The following is a 15518-nucleotide window of genomic DNA, read 5'->3' as shown; positions in this document are numbered from 1 at the left end:
CACAGAATGACAATGACACAGTACCTGTCACAGCCTGCTGGTCATCCACCATTAACTTTAAACCTTTTCCTCGCCGCACCACACGCACTGTGTGCCACTCATTATCATTGAGGTTATAGCCAGCAAAAAGGGTTTCTGGGCCTTTGCCTGTAGGACATGCCAAACAGTCATTATGCAATCTTTAAAGCAGTTTACATGCGAGCCTCACAGAGAAAGAGAGAAACAGAGAGACTGGCTGGGCAAATGTTAAAACTCACCAAAAGTCACATCAAGCAAGAAAATTACCAAGTATAAGCAAATTATAGAGCTACTATATACTATAGAACTACTGCATTAAAACACTGCTAATRTCTATTTAACTATGTAAATACATTGTATATGCACCAGGTTTCCATAAATAGGCACAGTCAACATGGTTTTAATTATTCACTTTTGAATCACATCCAGGCCTTTAACAAATGGGATCACTGAGCTGAAAGGACTTCAAGTATAGATTTACAAGACTGGATTTTTGTTGCTTTATTAAAAATAATTTGGTGGAAAAGAAAAAACTGTAAATGTGTGTGCATGTATTAAATTTTTCTAAATCTATGTCAACTTCTTTGTTAAACCTCTGTTTATTAGGACTTCTAGAACATCATCTGTTACCTGATCTAGATGACTTGCTGACATTCAGATCCAGTACCTTTGGATGTTAGCGGATCTTCAAACCATAATTCCCTTTTTCACTCAATGGATAATTTATTTTTGGAACCTGCTATTTTTGTCAGCAGTACAGCAAACATTTGTTATGCAAATTCTGTGTATAGCACAATGTACTCACGATAACCAAAGCACTCACAAATCTAAGAAACAGGATATCTTTAAAGCCTAGAAAAAGGATTTCTCATAAGAAAAGGATAATGGGAATTACCCCTTGCACTGCTGACCGAGCAGTGAAAGAGAGAAAGAAAAATCCTGACTTTGTACTGTCATTGATATGAATAGATCATAGACCAAGTGCTGAACCAATAAATCAAAAGTTACGTGGTGAGGGCCCAAAAGGCAAAACTAACTTGCATTTAACAAATTACATTCTTGTAAAATAGAGGCCTCCCTGTCTGTTTTTCAGCTCCTGTGGCAGAATAAATCCTGCTGATAACTAAAAATTGTCAATTAAATTCTGGACTCCTCTGTGCAATCGATTCTGTGATTCCATAAAAGAGACATATTGTAAAATAACTTTTGACACAGAAACTTTAGGGTTACCCTGAGTGACACTATTGCCTCCACTATGTCCTTCCAGGTGACAGTCTCCCATGTGTCAGCCTTTCTCTGCCACTAGCTCTGACACTCTCCCACATTTCTCTTGGGATCCCTCTCCATCCAGCACAAGCTAACTGTGATGGCTGAGGTCTGTTAATAAAATCAAAGCCTCAAATCAAAGCCTCTCTGACTTCAGAACTGCACAGAGGGAAAAGGACGCTGAGAGTTTGATGTAGCTGCTCAGCATATTGGATGGTTTCATCTCAGATGTTTTCCATCTTCTGTCAGCATTTTTTTTTAATTGCTGCTGGTTTATTGCCCTGTTTTTATACGCAACCTTTGCTATTTTGGGCATGCCAAGGGATCTCCAGTAACAAAAATGCAAAGCAAAGGCAGTGATATTCTGGTAACAGTGTTTCTGTGGGTCTCTGTATTGACACTGAGGTAGGAAAGGTGCCCAAATCCAGCAGATGTAGATGATTGGTCTCCATTGCCTAAATCATTCTGTTCCTTAAATGTTTGCTTTCTTTGACAGGAGAAAGACCAGTTTTGCATAAAGCTTMAGTGAATAATATTCTCTTTGAATGTGCTGATTTAGAGGCAGTAGGTAAAATTTCCAGAAATTCTTTTAGGTACTTCAATGGAAGAAATTTCTACCTAGATTTGGAGAAACATCTGGATTTATAAAAAATGCTGAAATGACACGAGCAAAAACTTTATTGGAGTCAACAGGCTTGCCTAGGCATACACCACTTAGTATTATTGTAAACATATTCACACTTATTTGTTAGTCCAATCTACTTTCTTCTTTTTTTTTATTTTTTAAAGTAGTTGAACCACTTAGTCTCCATTATCTTGCTTCACATCTCCAAAAGACCTAAAAGCACATGCAACTTTAATTTACTCTCACATTAACAACCCTCAGTGTCCCTTTCGTGTGAAGGTGCCTCAGTGTATATTAATATAAAATCCATCTTGGCTGCTCACATTTACAGGCAAATATATCTATTATCTTTTAATGGCTGGGGAGTTGTAAACTCTTCCTGTTGTAAAATTAAATGTGTATTTTCCTGTGCATCAGCCTGCTTTCCTTGCAGGAGCACTCAGAGTAAAAAAAAAAACAGGTCAGAACTCCGTGTGAGCTGCCTGTTCCYGCTGCACGCAATCCAGGAGAGGATTAAGGGGACCCCTGGTGAAAGGGCTAAAAAAGGACAAACCTTGGTAGAACACACTGTTGGAGAAAAGAAGAGAGTCCTGGCCTTGAGAAACTCTCCATTCATTGAAAAGAGACTTTTCCTTCCTGGACCTGATCTCTAACAGAGGAGAAGAGCTTTTGCTTTGGCAGAGAGAGGACAAGAAAATACAAAATAGCAATATTTTGCTCTTACCAGTACCCAGGTGCTGTATCCCACCTGTCCCACCCTGCTGCATCTCTGCAAAGTGGAACCATTTTCCACTGAAGGGGGAGATAAGGAAGGATGGATGCTCACCATTCCCACACAAATGCAGGGCTTGGGCTGCTCCCTGGCCWGGAACACGCTTTCACATAGAAAAGCAGCAAATATGCTGCAGAGGATTCAAGAGAAAATTGTCCAAATGCTTAAATATAAAAATATGTAGGAATCCCTTGATAAAACAAGACTACCAGAACAGCAGAAAAGAATTAGCATACATTATTAAACAGTATTGGCCAACCTGAATCCTAGTTCACATTGGTACCTTCCTCACTTACTTTCAAATATATTGCCCTGAAATTAATTTAAACATTATATGGAGATAATGGTACAGAGTCTTCTTCTTTGAGTTCTTCTAGTGAATCTAGTATAAATTTATATCTTCTAAATCACTGGCTCTCTTGTCTTATTCTGATTTACGCTGATCTGATTCCACTTCATTTAGATCGCACCAGCAGAAAGTACTCTTAAAGAAGTGCATTTAAATAAGAATTGGCATACTGCCATTTTTTTCTTCTCTTTTTTTTTTTTTTTTTTTGGCCCAATGAGGGAGAGCTGTTCTAGGCTTTTAAAAATTGTTCAATATCTCCCACATGAAGAAAAGCAAGAGCTCCAATTAAAAGAAAATGTATATATAATTTTGTTTTGTTTTTAATTGACTGATGCTACTTTTCCAAATTTATTWCCCTTCACTCCTATTTCCCATACTGTTCTTGCCCTGGAACTCATCTGTCTCTTTCTAGACAGGACACAGTTATTTTCCTTCATGTACCCAGCCAGCACTGTCTCACTTGCTGAGCCACTGATTCTCTCAGATACTAAACCCTTAATCAGAAACCTTTCCTTTCAGGGAGAAGATGCAAACCCAGGAAAAAAAAATCCACTAAGTATCTCCTCTGGCTTAAGTATGAAATTTATTATCAATGTCTATGTTCAGCTCTTCTCCTGTTTTAAAGGCTTAAATAACTACTAGATTTTATGCATCCCTAGAGAAAATGGATAGTACCAAATAATAGAAGTACTGGCACTTTTGTGGCTGCCTCAATTTGCTTCGAGTCCATAATGCCAATAAAATTTCCACACCCATTTAAAAGCAGATAATTAATTGCTGGTACAACCACCTTTTTACAAAGCCTGTGCAGTCAGGCGATACAGGTACAAATCTTGATGGTGCAATACATTATGAAYGAGGACATGTAAAGTCCCAAACATTCCCAGTTTTGTGCTTAGTTTGGCACCCAAAGCTGAGCTTACTTACTTGTCAGCACCTCAGCTGGAGCTCAACAGCCTTTTCAAAGTTAAAGGAAWAAATCCCAAAGGAAAAAAGAAAAATCTCATTTCCAGTGTACCAACCATTCTAAATGTTCTCTGGAGATTCCTGTTCTCTTTATTATCTTCTGAGGAGCTTATTCAGCCTAACTCAAGTGCTGAGGATTTGCTGAATTCCAACRAGTCAGTCAATTAACTTTAATACACACAATTTCCCCTCTTATAAATATCTATCCTTTGGTACTTTAATTTTAACCAACTCTTTGAACAGAATGTCAAAAATAACAAACCGACCACATTGAAAGAATCTATTTATTGGTCAGTATGAAAAGGTCAGTGRCTTCAGCCTAGAAAACTATGCATASTACAGCTAAAAGTATCAGCTGGCATTTAGACAAAAAKATATTTGGACAAGAAGATTCAGAGAGAATCTGAACATAATAGAGAATGTTATTTTAAGTCAGGGCTGTCAAGACAGAGTCTTACAGCTGAAATAATAAATATTTTACGATTCAGCTTGCTGTGTATAGACAGCTGCATGGCTCTGAGAGACACCTGAGAGTGTCATTGCAAATACCTGGCRCAGAACAAGAGAACTCTGTGCCATCTCATTTATCCTGCCTTCCAGAGTGAATTCAGCATGCCTCTAATCCAGGCTGCTGCTCCAGCACTCAGCCAGACTCACAGCCACTGTGCAAGCCCCACGAGGCATCACAAACCAGCATTACAAACCAGACTGCATCACAAAAAGCTCAGGAAAGATTCCTCAGAGCAAGGTACCAAACCACAAGATGTACAGGGTAAGGCATCCTAACCTTCACTGTCCTTTTTGTGGTTGGCTGCAGAAACATTACTGGCCTTCCAAAACAYTCCTTAGCACAGCTGATCTTAAAAAGTCAATTAATATAGTGAATCAACTGTATTTTAAATGACTGTGCCTGTATCATCCTGAAATTCCCTGACTAAACAGGTTTCTTGTCAATAGGAAAATTACATTGCCTTTTAAGCATCAGAAATATGTATCAGGCTATCATTCACACCTGATTAATAAGATAACTTGAAAAAGTCTAATTGCAAGTCAAAGAAATTTTGTGCTTTCTTCCCAATRGACTCACATGGAAAATTCCACAAGAACAGCATACTCACTGAATTGTATCAAGCAAAACATATCAATCTTACATTGCTTGATCCAAATGCTTCAGCCCACAATAGTTTTATTATAGGCAAAATTGCTTGTGGCAATTTGGGTAATSTATTGGCAGTCAAGGGTATTTTTATCCCTTTTTTTTAAAACAAAATCTGACATTTCAGAAATTAAAATGAAGGCGATTGGAGCTGCTAATATCATTCATTAGCCTTCATTTAAGCTGTAGAACAGATTTGCTCATATTCTTTAGCATAACAAGAATATAATATTAAATATTTCTATTGAGGCATATCTATATTTCTCATATAGAAATGCAGAAAACTAAACAAGATACTTCTAAAAATTCYACTGCCTTCCCCTACATGACCAAACTACAAACAGACTGCATTTAATAYTGATCTAGTTCACCAGCAAGGAGAAACAGCACACACAGTGAATTCACTGGGGAAGAAAAATCCATGGAAGGATATAAAAACAACCAATCCAGGAATCAAGCACCATACCCAGCTCCGAGGAGTTTTCATTTGTCTGGTTATTTTCTCTCTTTTCTCTGAATTTGCTWTCCCTGAGCAAGGTCTGAGTTGCTGCAAATTCCCCCTCTCCCAGCTTTGTCTTTTTTTCAGGAAGCTGCTGAATTTGGGGTGTAACAACACACCTACTCACACATTTCTTTCAAGCTGTGAAATATTCACTGTGGCACAGCTGATATCTAAACAGAGCCARTGGATCCACGTGGGAAGGCAGAGCACAGATCTATTGGACTAAATAAAATCTAAGGATTCTGCCAAGAAAGGTGCTGAGGATCAACCACTGTCTGGTGAAACCACCATAGACGGGACCAGTACTCCATTTCAGTAAGATGGAGAAGAGGAGGGAGGAAGGATGCAATAACCTTTAGAGGTGTAAGTCTTGACCTCTAGATTTCCCTGCTAGACCAAAGGATACGTAGAAGACAGATACACTCTCAAAAGCATGCCTTGCTGGTCAATAATTGGGTCTATATCAATTTGAACCATATTTCCTGGAAAAAAAAAATAATTTAGAAGTTGCAGTTACAACTCTCTGTGAGCTCAGAGCACATGAGAGGATAAAACTTATTTTGTAACTGCATTATGAAATGTCTAGCYCATCTTAGAGATGTTTTTCAATGTGTTACTCAAAACGTTTATGGCTTAAAATCAGCTGCATTTTAATTTAGTTGTGTAAGGCATCTATCTAAGCAAGTGAAGCACAAACAGCCCCAAGGATATGTAATTTTCTTTCTTCTTGGAAATAATGAAAGAAAATTATTTTTAAAAGCAGCTAAAACCAGAAGTCAGCTAGATCCCTGTATTTTTAATAAGAGTGCAGTTTCTCTTTCAYACTGTTCTCTGAGGATCACGACTATCAGAAAATGTGCTAAAGGTACTAAAGGTTCTATGAATCTACCCCAAGGCCCTGAGCTAAAGCAAAGTCAATGAGCTTAAAAATTATGGTTGTTGCTTTGTCAGCTCACCGCTGAATGTTCTGAGAGAAATTTTCAGGAATTATGGTGAACCTGACAATTGACTTTGCTGGAGGTGAGGTGAGCGTGAACTTTCAATACATGGCAACTCTATGCTAATTTAAAGAAAACCTGAGTGCAAGATTATTTACTTGGTACTTGCTGCAGGTGAGGAAATGTGCTCTTGCMGAGATCCTGCAGCTTTACAATCACACTGTAAGGTCAGGCCATGCCTTGAAATGGGTTAAATCATTTAAAGTGCACTCAAAACTCAAGCGTATGAGTTAGCATTCAGCAGATTCACTTCCACAAACCGCTTGTGTGGCTTTAGTAAATTTTAATTTGCATTCACATCAGCCTGACGTGGCTGCTATGTGAAAAAGGAAAAGAAAGAGGAAAAATTGTACAAATTCCAAGTTGAATACATTGGAGCATTTTGTTTTAAGTCAAACTTAACACAAACACTTTCAAGTCAATATCTTTGCCTTCATTCCACCTAAGATAGTGCTGCACATTAGGAAAGCAGCTATTTCACAAGTCTGCTATCCCCTTTGAGTATTGAATTTATTTCTTTTTCAAATGTTATCCACCATAATCTAATGTATTTAACACACTACTGTACGGTGGTTGTATCTCATGTATTTAATAGGCACACGCACAAAAAGAAAAAGGAAAATTGTCATCCCTTTAAAAGACTGGAAGTGTCCCATGCAGGATTTTTGCATTACACTGAGCCTTCCAATACTGAAAGCTTGTTTCAACAACAATTTCTTATTTAGTTAAATAATCCTATTTAATATAAACCTTCTAAAAGTGGTAGAGAAAAGAATGGCTAATTCATCTGGAGTTATTAGCAGTTATTTTCTCCCCATCTATAAAAAGAACAGGATTGAAAATCATGAGAACTGATGTGGGACCTTGGGAACTCCTATGTAAAATAGTACTAAAAGTATTAAACCCCGATTTTAAGCAATATTGAAATTCAATTTTGTTTTGAAGCAAGAATTCATTGTTCAAGTATAAATTCAATGGCAGACAGAACCTCWAATATTCATTAATTCTGTATAAATTCAGATTTCTATCAATATTACTGAGTCGTGAGATGCGGCTTAACGGAAGGGAAAACAGCAMCCCTAAGATAAATTCAAGTGAAGTTTCTCCTTTCCCGAGAAGGGTTCAGTTTTTACCTCAGCAGGCTCATTATTCTGGTCTTGACTACCAAACCAAAAGTCCCACAGCTGAAAAACCACAGAGGCAGAAACATACACTTGCCTGTCCTGGATTTCTAGGGGCAGCAAGAACATTTTTTGTGTTTTTAAAGACCCGGAGTGTGGCACATCTGACAATCTGCTTTTCTTTAGACATCGCCTCTACCAGTTACTGCTCAAACACAGAGCCCTCAGCTTCCAGAGGAATCRTGCTGCCTCCTCTGAGCCCAGGAGGTCTGCAGGAATTCTGCCTTGGAAGAAGGATCACACAATAAGATGGCAATCTAAATAACTTTTATCATCTGGACCTTAATTGCTGTGAGACAAAGGCKCTGCAGGCAGCAGATGCTGCTGATCTCCAAGTGCACCCTCAGGAGCCTGTGCTACTGCTTTTCACTTCAACCCAGTGAAGTAAAAATAACCTAACTTACAGCAATCTTTGTAGAAAAAGTAGGTGCACATTTGATTATTCCTTTTCTTTTTTTTTTTTCCATGGAGAGAATTGGAATATTCATTATATATTGGCTGGATCATGTGACAACAGGAAAAAAGCAGAATAAGCTTTAACAACACATTAGCCTTTCTGACATTGATATTGACTGTGCCCATTTATATCAAAACCATGGCTGTCAAAACTTGTTACATCTTAAAATATAAGTAAGCAATTTACCTTTTTATTTTTTAAAAAAATGAATCTTCATGTTTAGTTAAATTAACATAACAGAAAAAAMCCATTTAAATATTTCTTTTTACCCTTATATCTTGCACAGTGTTCTTAAGAATAAGCAGATTGGAAACTAGCTGGCATAGAAAGGAAAAGAATTTGGACTGTGACTTTATTTTAAGAATAAGCTCCTCATTATTTACAGGTGTCTCCATCCCAAAAAACAGTTGTTATTGAAYAGTTAAAACTAAATCTCACACTCATATCCTTTTCTTTTTGATGTAATTAAAAAGTTGAATTATAACATTTTGCCTAGTTAAGAATAACAAGAACTATGTTTAAAGCTTTATTATTATTGATTATTTAAGTGTTTTAAAATATTTTTATAATCATTATGGATCAAAAAGCACTGCTTATTCTTGGATATTTCGAGGCAGACAGGAGTCAAGCAAGGAGGACTAAAACAGACATTTCAGTTGTTTTCAGAAAATACAAATGGATGAACACAAAGATTGATCCCTGTTCTAGGATTAGCCTCTGCTGACTTTAATGGGTGTGCTCTTGTGTGTCTGAGTAAAAAAAGCACAGCTTTTAAAATTCAATACATGGAATTGTTTTCAGCATTGAGAAAAATCTCTCCAATGCTCTTGTGCCATTTACCATCTCTTCAGGATTGCGCTCAGCGCCAAGGAGCAACAATTTTTTATTGAACAAAGCAAGTGAGCTGCTTGACAGAAGTGCCTACTTGCACTTTTCTCAGGTGTGCTCTGCGTTTTGCTTTATACAATTTGAGGAAATCAAGAATCCATGTTGCTGACTTCCAGAGCTGGTGCTGCTCTTATTCACAGCCAATTAGCTTGTCAGCTGATTTCCTGAGTATCTTGTATGGTGTCAGTGATGGTGTCAGCTGCCTCATGTTAGCTGGAAATGCAAGAATACTTCTTCCCCCCAGAGCAAATGGTGTAGTTGTTCCCTCCTAGGAAACAGCAGCCTTGCTTTCAAGCTGCTGAAATGTCACACAGCAAAAACTGCAGAGACACTTCAAAATACAGCAGCAACCACAACAAAAACTCATCAGGTAATTTCCACCACTATTCAACATTTACAGTGCTTAAATGTTGGCAAAATTATAATTTCTTTAAATAGCAGTGATCATGATGGTTATGATTCTTATTTTTCACTTCTGGTCCAATTTCCACGAGTCACGGATAAACAGTTCATGGCATGTAAKTGAAAGATGGAATTGTTGACTTACCTATTTGATCTTTCTTTTCCAGACAGATTTTACTACCAGTGAGAAAAACCTTAATGTGCAGAGACAGAGAGGAACTTTTAACTAATGAAATGTTATTTCTACATACATGAACTTCACTCCCTGCAGGAAAATCTCACAGAATATAAAATGAATGAGAAATAATACCAAAGAATTAGCATMAACTACATGAACCACAGCTCCCTTTTTTCTTTAATTGGTTTTTCTCATTCCATGTCTTGGTCTTCATCCTGTGTCTTGTTGTTTCAAGACTGCCTAGACAAATAACTGCGGAAGAATTCCTTGCACACTTCCCAAATGGGACTGCATYTCAGAAAGCCAACTTTATCTTGATGTCTCAGCTCAACAGAGCAATATCTCCTTTGAAGTGACTTGTCTGATGGATTGAGGCCTAGAAATCAGCTGGAAGGGAGCATAAGTTAACCTCTTGACATSTCATCCAAAAAAAGTAATGTGCTTGGATGGAAATTTCAACAGCTACCTGAATATAATTCATTAAAGTTATTGTCAAGAAGAGATAATAAGGAAGCACTTATGTGGTTCCAGTAATAAGCTACTGAGTGCTTAAAATGTTATGATAGATGTTTCATGCATTTTAATAGACATAAATGCAAAATGTGCTAGATACAGAGTAAGTGCTTTTAATACAAGTAACTGCTCATCAGTGACATGCACTGGGTAGATGTTTTTAATGTTATCAGCCCTTCAAAAAAAGCACATTGAGAAATGAATTACTGTCTTTATAACATTAATGAAGAGTAATGTTGTAGCTGAGAGCTTGCTAGTCTCCTTCATCAAGACTGAACTCACGAAACGATGCCTCGCCGCAGAGAGGTGAAGCAAGGATAAAATAAAGCTAAAACTAATATATACTCACACAAAGGGTTTTCTTGGATGCAATAAAAGAGGKGCCATCAAAATGCCACAGAACACTYAARAAACAGGTTCTGTGAATTTGTATTTATGCAAATAGGCAGATAACTTTACTGCCGTGTTACATTTGGAAAGGACAAAAGGTCTACACTCATGTACTGTTCTCTACTGTCTACAATCACATTTCACTGATCTTAGGGCTGATAATTGCTTACCAGGGACTGGTTCCAGACTTCCAGCAGAACAAATACAGAAATGTATCAAAATAACTCTGATCTATGCAAAATTTCAGTGTGGYACCCTTGTCATTTTTCCTTTCTTTCTCTGATTGAAGAAGAGGGAGTCAAACATTCCCTTAGCAGCTTGGCTCTCCTAATCATMCAAAACTGAGAATAGGATCGGATCTGACTCTCACTGAAATTAGCTGCACTTTTTTTAATTATTTAGAAGTAGGATCTATTAATATGAGACGGACAGACAGAAACTTGGCAATTCACCTCAGCATATGTCAGACTTACTGCAATGCTCTCTGGCTGTGCCAGTGAGAACCAGACATCTCATTCCAATTTCACTCTCTTCTATTCTGTTGCCCCTTGCCCTTATTTCTGATCAAATGCATGTCCATTTTATATATATATATATATATCAGACATCTCATTCCAATTTCACTCTCTTCTATTCTGTTGCCCCTTGCCCTTATTTCTGATCAAATGCATGTCCATTTTATATATATATATAAAAAATAAATACCCTTATTCTGTGAATTCCTTACAAGTATATATTAGGACAGAAGGATGGCTGTGATCATGTGATGTACTGATCAGAAAAGCAGCATATACMAGCAGAGAGATGGCACTTTGTTTAGTTTTCCTTCAAAAGTTCTTGAGATAAGCAGAGCACCACTGAATTAGTAAAATTTGGAAAATGTCCTATTCCCTTGCTTAATAGAGTTAAATGTTGTCAAAGCTAAACTGTTCATGATAAAAAAAATCCAAATAAACCAACCAAACAAAAAAACTCCCCAAAACCTACCAACCAACCAACCCCCCCCAAGAAGAAAACCAACCAAAAAAACCACCTAAGTTTCTATTCCCTGAAAATAACTCTTCAACCTGTATCATTACAATAGAAAGACTGGAACAGTTCTTCATAGAATTTTCATTAATAAGCACTTCTAAATGATTTCTGCAAACACGTTATTAAATGTTCCTCTGAAAAGCATTGTGTCTTAGAAACAGAGACTTCTAAAAAAAAAACATAGAAAAAGCAAGGAAAGGTGTTTTTACATGAAGTCTGATAGTATTTTTAATCTATGTATAAATTTAGAAACAGCATCAGCTGACCAATGCTGAGTTACTGTTATTTTTTCTAACTACTGAGTGCCAACAATTAATTTCTTTTTTAAAGAGCTACAGACCAAAATTTCTGGCCAGAAAGCTCTTATTACTAAGTAGAAAAAAAATATTCACAATGTTTAGTGAATATAAAAGAGACATCTTAATTAATGTCTTACCCTAATTTGACTGGATTTGTCAGTTAATCGAGGGTTTTTTGAGAATTTGTTGAAATATTGGCTTGTGTCATCTGCTGCCATCTGTGTTAACACTCTAATTTGCATGGAATCTGATTACAAAGTTTAGAATGACTGTACACAACCCAGTTGATGATAGACTTTTTTTTTCCAGCCTAATATTTCTATGAATCTGTGATTACTTTCACCAGCAATTTCCTGTTTGCTCTGAATACAGGGCATAAACTARCGATGAAATAATTAGGGGAAGAAGTTGCAAATTAAGCTGGGAAATGGCACACARGACCAGCTAGTTGAGCACTGTGCTKTGGAGAGCAGCACRGAACAGCAGAGCTGCTCTGTACTGATGTCTTGGGTTACATGGAAGGTGTATCCAAAAGTTTGTGTTCTATTTCCATCTCCAGAAGCTGTTAAACCAGGTGGGGCAGTGCTCTTTGTCCTCTCCAGGAGGCCATCAAGGGCACTGGGAATGACACATGGAATTCCCTTATTCACACTGTGTGTGCCCTATCCCAAGGGGAGGAACTGTATATTCCCACCTGGAGATAAGCTGAGGCTTGGAGCACCAGGAAGATCCTACTTCCATGGGATTCCCAGAGGAGAAGAGCTCCAGAACMACCACTGGACCTGCAGAGACCTYTCTTCAGGATCACCATTTTGAYAAGACCACATCCATCACCCCAATGGGGCTGCAGGCACCACCCTGCYCAACAGGGTGTCAGSTTGCATCCTGACTTCATCAGCWTAAGCTGGTGTTTCTGTMSTATTRCCTTTATTTTAATTTTTCCCATTAAACTGTAGTTCTGACTTGGAATCTCTCGCAATGTATTTGTGTGGGGTTAATTCTAACCTGGTTTGCTTCCAAATCAGCACAAGTAATTACTACTCTACCACAGCCACAGCTTCCAGTGATGGACATGTTTGGGACTTCTGGAGSCACGGAAACCGCCTTATCTCAGAAAGTCCTTGATGTGTTTCCATTGCATTTCCAAAATCAATTTATTAACCTCCCGCTGCTTCTCACAGCTGTGGAATCATATATTTATAAAAATGCATTCATATTCTCCCAGGTATTCTTTTTCTTGGCACGCCTAGCTGCTCCGTGTAGGAAAGCTAATCCACGCTTGTAATCCTGCCCGTTGCAGTGACCTGTATTTTCCCCATTTCGGTTAATCATGAGGAAGGGGAGCTGAACACACACATGGAGACTCAGGAAGAGGATAAACCATGACTGCATAATAGCACAATGCTGCTTTCTCTCCTGGTCTTCCCTCCTCTCCCCACAGCCACTCGCATCCATGGGGATTTCTGGACACTTCTAGGCACTAAACTGTTTGACAAGAGCTATTTTCAATGACTGCACAATTTCTTCAGCTCAGTGCCGCCACATTCCATTGCTCTGCTTGCATAATTAAGGCTACTTTTTCCCTAGCATGAATTACTTGGTACATATCGCTATTTAATTCCACCTACCATTTTACTCTGCAGTCATTCAACATTTTGGAGCCCTTCAGAAATCCTCAAAAACAGTGTTTCATTTGATTTTCCTGAACAATCCATTGCATTTGCAGATGATATCTCAGTGTTCATCTTTGTCTCTCAATCACTTATGAATATGWCAGCAGAGGTTCCTGTGGGAGCAGTTGGTAGCAGAGCTAGGACTGCCACTGCAGCCCAGTTCACTAACATGAATGACATTACATTAGYTTTTATATATTCTTCTCCAGAAGAAAATATTATTCAATTCCTTTTCTATTGCTGATTAGAACAGAATTCCTTATTATCCCTGCAAGATTTGAATGTAACACCCACTCCCTGTCATGGAAAAAAATGGTGAGGATAATTTAAATCATCCGTCCTGAAATGTGATTAAGTCATCTTGCTTCTCAAAAGCTAAAGGAAGAAAACATAAAAGTAAAATAAGAGAAATTTAGAACCTGCTATACATGAAAAACTTACTTTCAAGTGCTTCTTCACATTAAAATATTTAAAAGGCCTAGTCTACTCCTTCTGAAAAGTCCTTTTATGAAAGATTTGCTAGGACCAGTATAAGCTAGACACACATAGCTCCCTTGCATATAAATCAGGATTTATTAATTCAAGACAGCCTATTCTHACAGATCCAGCACATCCTGGAGGCTGCTTTGTCCCTGTTGGTAAAATGAGAGGCTGCATGCTCGCAGCAATCTCTGCTTTCCTCCAAGAGCCCTCTTGTCATATTCAGTATTTTGGAGGATCTCCTACTCCCTGCTCCCCTTTAAGGGTTCAGGCTGAAGGATCAGAGGGAACAGCCTCAGTCCACTCCAGGCKGTTCCCTTGGGCTCTGCTTGTGAAAGCCTGGCAGCATTCCAGCACTCAGAGCCCTTTGATTCATAACAACACTGTGGCTCTAGCTCCGATAGCCCCATATATTCACTGAGCTGGCAGCTATCTATACCTGGCGTGGCAGAAATTAAARTATACACTAAAATAATCTCAAATGGAAAGTCTACTACTTTTCAGCAATCTTAAAGAAGTTTCTCAAAACATTTAAGTGGTAGTTAAACTAAAAAACTCTTTACCTGAATGCTAAACAAACGATTTTTCACCACCAATTTGAGCAACTAATTTTCAAATTTACATAAATTACCTTATGTTTATGCTTTTACTATTGCCTTTTTTTCTTTTTAACTGTGGCTATTGCAGAGCACACTGCTGTGCCTAGAGAAAGCCACAAATATTGTATATTTGATCACTGAGGCCCCTGTTAAATCAGCTGTATCTTTAAAGTACCATGAGTAGAATGTGTGACTGAAAAAGATAAAAATAAGATGGATGAAGAGTGTGAAAAGACAGGAAAGAAGACACAAGAMGAGAAAACATCTGTGCTATACTAAGAGAACTTGAAATAATATTTTATTGACAGCCTGTCAGGAAACTAATATCCATTTTCACCTCTGTTAGCTAAATAAGAGCAAACAGAGGTGAGGTTTGGTAAGGAACAAGTAGAACTCAGACAGGGAAATAAACTTTGCTGCTGTACTTCATGAAGGCTGAAAACACTGACAGAGTGAAGCCCTCAGTCCCCAGCAGCCCACCCTGAAGGCTTTGGCAGGGAGAAGATAAATATGATAGACCCTTAAATGGTCAGCCAGCTTGTCTAAAGCCTTTATTGTCACTTTAATGAGGATTTGGSCTTTTGTTTGCTATTAATATGATAATTGTCCCCTGTGCCCCAGCTATGCAGGTTCAGGCCTGAGCTCAAGAAGAACTTACAGAGGGGTTTTACCACTGGTTTTGACAAATTATATGTGCAAGACTCTTCTCAAGACTTCTTCATAATCAGCTAGTTGATTTAAGCTTTCTTATGCTCTTTATTCATTCAAGCTTTT

General features: G+C 38.0%; 1 protein-coding gene across 12 annotated transcripts in view; it reads right to left on the bottom strand.

The window, feature by feature from the left end:
* LOC130577361 (neurexin-1-beta) overlaps positions 1–15518 on the bottom strand; it is a 647097-nt gene that overhangs the window by 349278 nt on the left and 282301 nt on the right. For all 12 annotated transcript variants that reach the window (XM_057372640.1, XM_057372642.1, XM_057372645.1 and 9 more), the window contains one exon: positions 25–147. In XM_057372640.1, coding sequence (XP_057228623.1) covers positions 25–147 — 123 coding nt within the window. The remainder of the gene's footprint in view (positions 1–24; positions 148–15518) is intronic.

Source organism: Malurus melanocephalus, unplaced genomic scaffold (genome assembly GCF_030028575.1).
Source record: "Malurus melanocephalus ecotype Western Australia unplaced genomic scaffold, MMel_1.1 scaffold_175, whole genome shotgun sequence".
Classification (NCBI taxonomy): Eukaryota; Metazoa; Chordata; class Aves; order Passeriformes; family Maluridae; genus Malurus; species Malurus melanocephalus.
This window is presented reverse-complemented; position numbering and strand designations above follow the sequence as displayed.